Raw genomic sequence first — 11,478 nt, 5'->3', positions numbered from 1 at the left:
AAAATGTAATATTATATGTATATATATATATATATATATATATATATATATTATACCTGTATATCGAAACTTTTTTGTAAAGAAATTCATGTCTGGAAATTCTGTCTGGGGATTCATCGTTCTTGTATCTATTACTCTGAGTTTGAGTGTTAGTTAAGCCAGTGTGGATGATGGGTCTCTGCATCTGTATGTCTGCGGCTGATGATAATGTATACATGTCTTACCAGCATGGCTTCTGGATGAGCGATCGTCTGCTTTTGGAGGCCCGGTGGGCGGCGGGGAGGGAGCAGGAATTCTTGAACACGTTATTTCATCTTCAGCCAGACTGAATCCGTCCTGACACACACACCGATAACTCCCCACCGTATTCACACACTTCTGTGAGCAGCGATGACCTTCCTTACACTCATCCACATCTGACAGAGAAAAACGGCTTTTGAAATATGTTATGATAAAATCTTCAGTATTTTTTCCCCCAAAGCCTCCTTATAATGATAGTAAAGCTTTCTTGCACCAAACCTTCAAAAGGAAGTTTCCTTTTCAACCCTTCAAACCGCCTTTTCACAGCTTTTTATATTTATTAAAATTGTTAAATTATTTATATATTTATTTATTAACATTTTATAGAATTTGTATTACATTTTATATTGTTTTATAAATAATAAAAGAACAAGAAAAGTCCTGTTTTAATAATAGTAAATACTATTTTTATAAATAGCTTTTAAAATGTTATATATAATATTCAAAAACATAAAAATATATAAAATAATTATATATATATACAATGTTATATACATAATAAATTATTTAACAATAATTTAAATATTCATAATGTACAGGGCTTTTCTTGCTGTTTTACATTTAATTACATATTTATATACAATTATATATATATATATATCTATATATATAATAACATTATATTAATAATAAAAGAGCAAAAAAAAGCCCTTTAAAATAAATGCACATAGCAAAAATAGTCTCAAATTGTGTTTGCATTTATTTGTATATGTATATTTGTTGGGTTTGTCCATGGACATCAATTCTTTGTGTACTCAGTTTATAAAGCATGTGCCATAATCATAACTGTAAATGAACATTTGTGTGTGTTTTCAAGTACCTGTTTGACAGTATGGCCCCGTCCATCCTTTTAGACATGCACAGTGATTAGGCCTTACACAAGAGCCTCCGTTTGCACAAGACTGCTTACACACCGCTAGAGAGAGAGACATATGTAAAAACACACACACACACATGCAGTTATAAATCCAAGAGAAAACACATTTAGGGCTCATGTTATGCAGTATGATGGCCGTTTACCTTGGTTACAGTTGTGTGAATGCATGCGTCGCCATCCCGGACAGCATTCTGGGTAAATGTGTACATTAGGAGCTACTCTGCTCACCTGCCTGTAAGAAACCCTGTAGATTGTCCTGTAAAACACACACAGTCCAGTGAAAGGCTGATACATTATGAAGTATAAGATGCATTTTGATGTGTTTTGTGTGTTCTTACTTGTATGTGCTACACATGCGGTGGTTTTGGCACATGGTGATGTAGGGTTTGTGTACGGGCTGAAGAAATGACTCTGTGCTGTAAGACACACGACGACTCCAGGCATCTCCAACACACACTCTCCTCCTGAAACACACACACACAATTATACACAAACACACTCCTACACACAAACACTGCTGTTGGTAAGATTGTGATGTTTTTGAAAGAAGCCACGTATGCTCACCAAGGCTGCATTTATTTGATAAAAAATACAGTAAAACCTGTACAATAATGAAATATTATAACTGTTTTCTATTTGAATATATTTTCAAATGTAATTTATTCCTGTGATGCAAAGCTGAATTTTCAGCATCATTACTCCAGGCTTCAGTGTCACGTGATCTTCAGAAATCATTCTAATATGCTGATTTGCTGCTCAAGAAACATTTCTATCCATGTTGAAAAAAGTTGTGCTGCTTAATATTTTTGTGGAAACCATGATATACTTTTTTCAGGCTTTTTAATGAATAGAAAGCATTTATTTGAAAGAGAAACATTTTATAACATTATAAATACATTTACTGTCACTTTTGATCAAATTAATGCATCCTTGCTGAATAAAAGTGAAAAACAAAAAACCGGACCCCAAACAGTAAAAAAAATCCTTCAGGTCCCACTAATTCTCTGGTTTTCCAGCATTTTTGTGTATTTGAACCCTTTCCAGCAATGACTGTACAATGCATTTGACAACTGAGGAACTCATATGCAACTATTACAGAAAGTTCAAACGCTCACTGATGCTTCAGAAGGAAACACAATGCATTAAGAGCCAAGAACAAAAGAAGAACAAAATGAAGATGTGTACATGTGTACGTTGTTTTTGCACCAAAAGCTTTGCTGTCCATCAGCTATAATTGGACATGACAGTCTGATCTAATTAGCTGCTATTATATGCGTTGACCTTTAACCTTTTGTTGACCCCTGACCCCTTAGAGCATGAGAATTGACATTTCCTGACACTACAGACGCTACAGTGTGTGCTTTTACCCGTGGTGACCGTGAATCTGAGGCGTGCAGGTCACATGCAGGAGAAACAGAGAGGAGGACAGCAGCACCGCTGTGTACATCTCTCTCTCGGTCTATCTATCTGTCGCTCGCTCAGGTGAGTGTGTCCACCTCAGGTTCATCCAACTCTATCAGCTACCTGAGATAGATAGATAGATAGATAGACAGACAGATGACAGACAGATATATAGAAAGACAGACATTTATAACATTATTTTCAAAGTAATATATGGAATACAATATAATATATATAATACATAACATATAATACTAACAATGATATATGATAATAATAAAATACGTTATGACTCCTTTAAGCTGAAAATGAGCATATCAGAGCACAGTATTATCCTCAGATCTGAGATCTGAGCACTTAGCTGGTATTTAGGAAATGTTATTTATGCAGTAACAGCTGGATCCCATCATACATACAACACACAACTTAAGAATTAAAACATGCATTTATAACCATTCTGCAAAAGCACACAGTTATGACCCGTTTCATGTTTAAGCGAGAGAGAGTTAATGCACTTTTAAAGGCAGAGAATCAGAGGCAATTAATCATCATTAAGAAGTGCATTTGTTGCATTTCACAGTGGATTGAGTTGAACATGCTTCTGAGAAATCTGTGTAAATATAAATACTTGCATGTTTGCATTTATAACAGTACGGATGATTTAAAAGTAAAATCAGTCCGATCATAACTCAATGCAGCTAAAATGTCATTTTTATTTGGATGTAATAAAGACAGATATTTCTGTTTCCGTGAAGATTTTAGATTATACAGGTATTAAATGTTATTTTCATAAAAACATGTTATTAAAAGCATGGCTTTGATTACTGAAACAGCGTTGTCCTGCCACACACATGCATGCACTCTATTTCTTCACAAAGCCAGCTATATTAAAAGTCATTTCTCTTTGTGAGTTGATCTGAATACGAGCATGTACACACACGTGTGTTCTCTCATCTTGAACAGCTTACAGTAATCATCAGGTTATTGCTGCTTTAATGAGGTTTAGAGCGCAGTGTAAAACAGATCTCTGTGTTCCCCAGAAAGCTTTTGACCACAACCCTAAAGCTGCAGCTATTATACCTACCACACCTGTGTGTGTGTGTGTGTGTGTGTGTGAGTAAGAAGCACTTTAAATGAGCTCTCGTCTCATATTTTCTGGAGATTAATGACCCATCTTAATCCTGTTCTTTGTTTAATGATTTTGACCTGTGTGTGGGATGGTAAATCTGCACTTCGTTTTTGGATTTAGCTCATGGGACAGAATGAGTTAGCGAGGAAAACTGGGTGAGTTTATTTTTAGACTTTAGAAAACTTTCCAAATGTGACTAATAAGACCCTGTTATAGTTTTATAGACAGCTTTGTAAGACATCACTGCTCTCGATGTAGGTTGTTTTAAACGAGGCATTAAAATTCAAAGATACTACATTTTGACTACATTTCTGCTAAGGCTCGGTGAAAAGATTCATTCAATACCAAAACATACACTTGTGAAAAAGAAGTGCACTTAATAGTATTGAATGTGTACTTGTAGTGTACTTCAAATCTTACATTTAAAAAAAAACTACGCTTGAAGATAATATAATATATTGCACTAAGTGCTTTACTATATAGTGCATTTTAAATCATTATGTTTTAATAAAGAAGTACATTTGTTTTGATGTCCTGGCTAACATACTAAATACTTAATTATGATTAAGTTTTACTTTATTATTTGATATTGTCATTTAAAGTAACTATACATTTTTAATTTTCTATATTGCAACTTCACCGTTTTAATTTTAGTTATAATAATAAATGCTTGTCAGTACATTTGACAGTAAATAAACTTTAACCATATTTCAAAAACAGTAGACGTAATTATGAAATGACATAAAATATGTACTTAAGTCCTACTTATGTAAAAAAAACCGCTGAAGTTTAAATAACTGCACTTAATATACATTTTAACAAATAAGATGCAATTAAATGTCTAAAAACATTACATTTATTTCACAAGTATACACATTTAAAATGTATTATTTCTCTAGTAAGTGCTCTTTGCTAAAGTGTACTTCATTTACACAAGGGTATCGTGGAGGCAGCGGTCTTAACCGTGGCTTGTGTACTGCAAACACATATTCATCTCTGTGTCTGTCATGAGACTCTGTTCCCCTTTCGGGCTCTGTCTTTACATTTATTTTGAAAGATGAAGCTTGCGATTATGGTAAGGGGTGTTACATTTCCGACGAGTGCTTGCGGTGTTCGGCCAATCACAATGCACTGGGTCAGCTGGCCAATCAGAGCAGACTGCGCTTGTCGGAAGGAGGGACTTTGTAGAAAACGAAGCGTTTGAGAGAGGCGGGGCATAGAGGACCTACAATAATGTACAGTATTTGAAGAATAATGTGTTTTTTGAACATTAAAGCATGTCAACATATTCTGTTACACCAAATACACAAAATAATGATCTTTAAAAAAGCATCATATGACCCCTTTAATCTAATTAAAAATGTATTTAACCAGTAGCTATTTGTGTTTTTAAATGTATTTTTATCTGAGCATTGACATTAGCTTAGCAACATGCTAAAATAAAGGCAGCATTATTATCCTGCATTCTAATCTAAGATGCTTTTTCTCAGAATTCTAATAGACAATCACATGCATCAGTTGTAGACAAAACAATCCCAGAATGCATTGCAACAAGATATGTGGAGGGGGAAAAAAACACCCAAGATGGCAGAGGAAACAAGAATAATTAGTTATGAATACACTTGTGTTTCATTCAGTACCAAAATGAATGGATAAAACCTTAATGTAATTAAAAATGATCCCAGTTTACCCAAAAGGCCTATTTGTATTTGTATGCTTATTTAAGCATTGTGTTGTTAGCTTAGTAACATGCTAACATCACAGAAATTCAGCTGAAATGCGTTGAGTTATGCTGATGTGTGTGTAACTGGCTAATCGTGTGTGATTCCTTATCTTAGGTGTGTTACAGTGTTTAATATCAGATTTGTTAAGATAACAACACTTTCCGCAGCATTGGTGAGGCTTGACATCTCAGCCAAAGGATTGTGGGTCAGATAATGTTTTCACTTGTCTGTTTTGAGTCGGCCGGCCCACCGCAGAGCGTACGACACCACAATAAGGCAGTAAAGTGGTTTAGGACTTCTGGATGACTTTCATACACATCTCCTGCCAAACGCTTAATGGTTTCTACAGGTCTGTACCTACAGGCTGTTTCAGTTGCTGACGCTGTATATGTGTGCGTCTCCCACAATTCATCTGATCACCATCATATGTAAACACTTACCACGTGTCGTATGTAAATGCTGCCAGATCTCTGACTCACGCTCTCTGAAAAGCAGTGTGTGTAACAAATTGTGCATCTTGTAATTGTGCTGTGATGCAGCAACACCAATAGATTTACACTAAATGAGTCTTTCAAGCAAGATGAGGAATGATAATTAGCTATTAAAGGACTAGTTCACCCAAAAATGAACATTTGCTGAAAATGAACTCATCCTTAGGGTATCTAAGATGCAGATGAGTTTGTTTCTTCATTGGATTTAGAGAAATTCAGCATTGCATCACTTGCTCACCAATGGATCCTCTGCAGTGAATGGGTGCCATCAGAATGAGAGTCCAAACAGCTGATAAAAACATCACAATAATCCACACCACTCCAGTCCATCAGTTAACATCTTGTGAAGGGAAAAGCTGCGTTTTTGTAACAAACAAATCTATCATTAAAGCATTTTAACCCTTGCTTCTGGACAAAATACAAGTCCATAATCATTAATAATGCTTCCACCAGTGAAAAAGTCCATTCACTGTTGTCCTCTCACATCAAAATGCACTGACATATTTGTTTAGGACTGTTTTGGACTATTTTGACTTGTTTGATCTGTGCGTATTTCTCTCCTGATCCACACGAGAAGACTTTTTCAATGAAAGAAGCAATATTATGGAGGAGGATTTGTATTTTTGCTGGAAGCAAAGTTAAAAAAGTCTTAATAATGGATTTGTTTCTTACAAACATGCAGCTTTACAAGACGTTAATTGATGGACTGGAGTGGATTACTTGTGGATTATTGTGATGTTTTTATCAGCTGTTTGGACTCTCATTCTGACGGCACCCATTCACCGCAGAGGATCCACTGGTGAGCAAGTGATGTAATGCTATATTTCTCCAAATCTGTTCTGATGAAGAGACATCTTGAATGGCCTGAAGATGAGCAAATTTCCATTGTTGGGTGAACTATTCCTTTAAGGGAGAATAAAGAATATATATATATAAATAATGGTGCAAACTTCCAGCATTTCCATCAACATCATTAAATCACAATAACAGAGCAACAAGGGTACAGTGCAAAAAAGTGCAAAAAAGTCTTGTTTTCCAGTACAAATATCTAAACATTCTTAAATCAAGATTAATTTACCTTAGAAGCAAAATGACATATTGTTTTCTGACAAATGTATCAAAATTAAGTGAGTTTATGCTTAAAAACAAGAACAAACGGTGTAAGCTGCAGATATTTTTCTTCTTTTAAACAAATTCACTGAAGTTTTGATATTTAATTTTCTTTCTCGTGTAAATGCATCTTGTTTTAGGAATTTTCAGATATTTGTAAAAGTAAACAAGACCGGAAAAAAAAAAAAAAATTTAAAAATTTGTGCAAAAGTGTACATTTAAACAAAATGCCAAACCACAAAAAAAAGCCTCAAAATGAATGAAAAACTCTGTATGTCAACACACACCGGCATTTAGATCCACATCACTGCATACAATCACAAATAATGGCACTAATTAAAAGCGGAAGCAGTTTGGACTAATGGAAGGCCAGCGGTTAGTGTGTGTGTGCTTATATTTGGAATGAAGCACTAGCATACTGCTTAGTGTGCAGTATATACTGCATACTATTTCTTAAACTGTGAAACAAAAATCAATATATCATGCAATATGCATTTATAATAGTTTCAAAAAGCAATTGCAAAAAGCAATTCATCACTGGAAACAGAAGATCAAGTCAAGCACATTGCATTGTGGGATACAGCAACCTCTAGTGCGCATTTTGGTTATGCGAGTATTGTACTCAAACTATGCACAGTATGCATGCTACATAATTCAAATAATACGAGAGGTATGCAATTCTGAACAGAGTTTGTTGTAAGTATAGTATGCAGTTTGACCGCTTTATCAGTAAACGACCAGCAGGCGGCGCTGTTTCTCTACAGCATTATATGCGACCAATCACAGATTGCAGTGTTGATCCAGTTCAGTCTAATCTAATTATAATTCTAGTAACACAAACACACATAATGACCTGTATTAAACTGATGCATGCCAAAATAAATAATACTGAAGTGCATGATGCATGCACGAATTTACATAAACAATTTCAAATAAAGTATGTGTACAATGACTCACTGAATCACTCGTATCCACGAGAGTAACCGCTCGTGCGTGGATGTTAGAAGGGAAAGAAAGAGACTGGTCCCCCGGCGCGTCCCAAAAACTAAGTTTCCCACCAAACTCAGAGGCCAGGGCTGGAATAATCTTATAAATAGTTCAAAAACACACGTGTGCCCAAACTCGCACTGGCAATTCCTGCGCGCGTCTCCCGTGGCTCGGCTCTCCGTGTTTAGGAGTTTTTGCACACTCGGTTCTCTCAACTGTCAAAGCGTGCAGGGGGGTAACCACACCACTACTGCCCCTCCTTCACTGGGACGTCCCAGGAGAAACACTCATGCAAGAGCTCACCGGAGACCCTCGCGCCGCGTGACGTCACCCGCAGCAGCTCAGTTTACCGGGTCACACACCGAGAAATAAAGAGAGAAAATAAAAGAGACCGGGAATTAAGCTTTAATGCTTTAATCCTTTTTGGCCAACTTACAGTAGTTCTGTAAAAAAAAAAAAAAAAAACACGCCACTTCCATATACAAATATTATTTGCTGTTAATAAATCAATAAAGGAATACGATAACGTACCTGACTGAATTTATGAATAGTCAAATGCTTGAAATTAGGTTTGTAGACAAATATGAAATGCCTAAAATGCATGCGCATGTCTTCACGATCATGAAAAAAGTTGATATATTTGTGTGTTTGTGTATAATGAAAACGATTTAATTTTATAACTCATAAAGTATTGAAAATTTGATTTCAAAAGCTTCCCAAAAATCACATCTTCTAAAATTGTATAAACTATTTTTAACAATTATTGCACGTTTTTAAACTTCATATATTGAAGTTTTGTTTTCATTAAGTGTTTCCAAAAAAAAAAAATTTTTTTACATCGTCCGTTTAAATAGTTATGAAACTTTAATTTCATTTATCATTCATATTGAATTTTATATGAACTGCTCCATATGTAATGTTCAAAGGCTTACCGAAAGTGTAATCAAAGAAAATCCCCATGCCGATATAAACACACGTTTACACACTCACCCGGTTCATACAATCACGTGATGTCGCGCTGCGCTCGAGGCCATTCGATCCACCTGTCGCGCGCTCCTCCATCGCCACCATTTCTTCTAAACTCTTCTTCTCTCTGATAACGAGCACCGTGCGGTCAAAATCTCGATGCTCCCCGTGATCCGACTGGCGAGGAATGAGATGCTTTTGGGCGTTTTTCTCCTGCTTTTTATTCCGCGCTTCCTGTGGAACTCAGGAATTGGACGGACAATCCCAGACCGGAAATCCTGCGAGTGTTTGGAGCTGATAAACCCTCTGGCTGCACAAACACTCCCCTCGCGCCCCTCGCGCCCCTCTACGGGTAATCACGTCTCTATCGGACACAAACACACTGTGGTGATCTGCTGAAACGGCGCCAATTTGGCCCTGTGATTTCAACTACTAATATTTGGAATATCCTAGGAATATTTACAAGAATATGGAAGTGAAACGGTGCAGGTCAGGTGGCACCTTCAGGAGAGATTCCTAGCTGATTTGACCCTTAAAATGACATTTGCTGATGTAGCCTGGTTGATTTACTGCCATACTGTCATGTACTACCGCTTAGGCTTTAAAAAAAAATGTAATAAAGAAAGCAATAAATTAAAGGGGTCATAATGCACAATCGGCTTGTAACACTCCAAAGAGAAAGGAAAACTTGAAATCGCATCATATGACCCCTTTAATACTTTTATTCAACAAGGACGTATTAAACTGATCGAAAAGTGGCAGTAAAGACTTTAACATTGTTACAAAAAACTAAACAACTGTAAAATATATTAAATTATTATATTATATTAAGATAAATTTAAACAAATATTTCACTATATATATATATATATATATATATATATGAAGTTTTTAGAAAAAATAAAAATTAATAATAATAATAATAATAAATAGAAAAAAAATCTTAGCCAGCAATATCTGTGGAGTATGCTAGATTTTTGTCATTATTTAAGTCATTACATAAGTCTTTCCAAAAAAAAATTAATCGCAAAAAAACTGGTATGCACTAAAAAAAATATTGATTCCTAAATTTAGATTTACGTGTTTGAATTGCATATAAAATTTGCAACAATTTGGATCACACAGTTTTAACATAAAACAAGTAATGCAAAATTGTGGCATTGTTTGGTTGACTATTTGATCTATTTCATTCTATTTAAATAATCGTATTACTCAAATTGCTTCGAAACAGCATAAATCTGTTCACTGCAAAAACAAATTTGTTTAGTTACAAAAAATGAACATGGTTCAATGCGGCTAGCTGTGGAACAAGTGATATTCAATTGCATTAGTCAATGCAATATTAAGATTTAAACTAATTGGATTTACTGATGATATATAAATCTGGTTATTGTGTATTTAAAACAAAAATCTTTCATTTATGTACGACTGACAAATACACATCACATTTATTTGTCTGTTAATATGTGTAATCTAAATGAATTTTTGTGCAGTTAAAATACTGTACATAAATCTTAAATTTAGTCCTGTGTGTGTGTGTGTACTGGTTTATATATCCTGGTGGGGACTTAAACCTGACTACACACAGACTCACGGGGACTCGTGTCACGGTGGGGACCTAAATTGTGGTCCCCACGGGTACAAAAGCTTATAAATCATACAGAATTAAGTTTTTTGAAAATCTAAAAATGCAGAAAGTTTCCTGTAAGGGGCAGGTTTAGGGGTAGGGTTGGTGTAGGGCAATAGATTATACGGTCTGTACAGTATAAAAATCATTACGCCTATGGAGAGTCCCCACAAGGATAGCTGACCAGACGTGTATGTGTGTGTGTGGCTTGATGTGACATCATTTGGATTATTTTATGGTTATATTTTGTCTTTCTTTGGAGCTCGACCACATCATTCCCTGTAAAGTCTGCTATATTTCTCCTTTTGTTTTCCACAGAAGAAAGTCAGTCATACCGGTCTGGAAGGACATGAGGGTGAGTAAATGATGACAGCTTTTCCATTTTGGGTGAACTATCTCTTTAAGTCTGCTTAATGGCTGTGGGTGGGGGTTATAAGTTATGGGTTGGTGATTTGAACCATCAGATTAAATCAGAGTATGAAAAGAGGTCTGGTGGACGTAGCATTCATGTTTCCAGTTCTAACACATTGACATTGTAATGCTTACAGGGTTTAATGAGTTTGTGATGTGTGTTCTGATGCACATACACGGTGGAGTTGAAAAGATTTTCTTAGATCCTCATATTTATTGTACGTGTTAGAGAACGAAAGAGCCTGATTCTGAATGTATTAGTCCAAATAAGTGGAGGAAATGGCTCTGCACAGCATTTCCTGTGAATCAGGAAGCAGGAAGTGTGTGGAAGAGGAAGATTGTGCTTTGGGTCACAGTGAACAATGAGAGTAAGAGCTTAAAGGAAAGAGTCCTGCGTCAGCGGGAAAGTGACGGATGGGGATTCAGAGAGTGAGAGCTGAAGAGAACGAGAGAAG

General features: G+C 35.7%; 1 protein-coding gene across 2 annotated transcripts in view; it reads right to left on the bottom strand.

Annotated features, from left to right (window-relative positions):
* LOC107585386 (epidermal growth factor-like protein 7) overlaps positions 1-9,528 on the bottom strand; it is an 18,720-nt gene extending 9,192 nt beyond the window's left edge. The window contains exons 1-6 of one of the 2 annotated variants that reach the window (XM_016272392.1): positions 7,990-9,528; positions 2,545-2,701; positions 1,516-1,641; positions 1,321-1,433; positions 1,121-1,216; positions 225-416 (exon numbers count right to left, since the gene is read on the bottom strand). In XM_016272392.1, the coding sequence (XP_016127878.1) occupies positions 225-416; positions 1,121-1,216; positions 1,321-1,433; positions 1,516-1,641; positions 2,545-2,624 (607 nt within the window). In that variant the 5' untranslated portion in view covers positions 2,625-2,701; positions 7,990-9,528. The remainder of the gene's footprint in view (positions 1-224; positions 417-1,120; positions 1,217-1,320; positions 1,434-1,515; positions 1,642-2,544; positions 2,702-7,989) is intronic. The other variant, XM_016272393.1, reaches the window with a different exon arrangement.
* Between the last annotated feature and the right edge of the window lie 1,950 nt (positions 9,529-11,478).

The sequence above is a fragment of the Sinocyclocheilus grahami genome, unplaced genomic scaffold, assembly GCF_001515645.1.
Source record: "Sinocyclocheilus grahami isolate Dianchi unplaced genomic scaffold, SAMN03320097.WGS_v1.1 scaffold70.1, whole genome shotgun sequence".
Lineage (NCBI taxonomy): Eukaryota > Metazoa > Chordata > Actinopteri > Cypriniformes > Cyprinidae > Sinocyclocheilus > Sinocyclocheilus grahami.
Note: the sequence above shows the minus strand (reverse complement) of the source record. Positions and strands in the feature narration are given on the sequence as shown.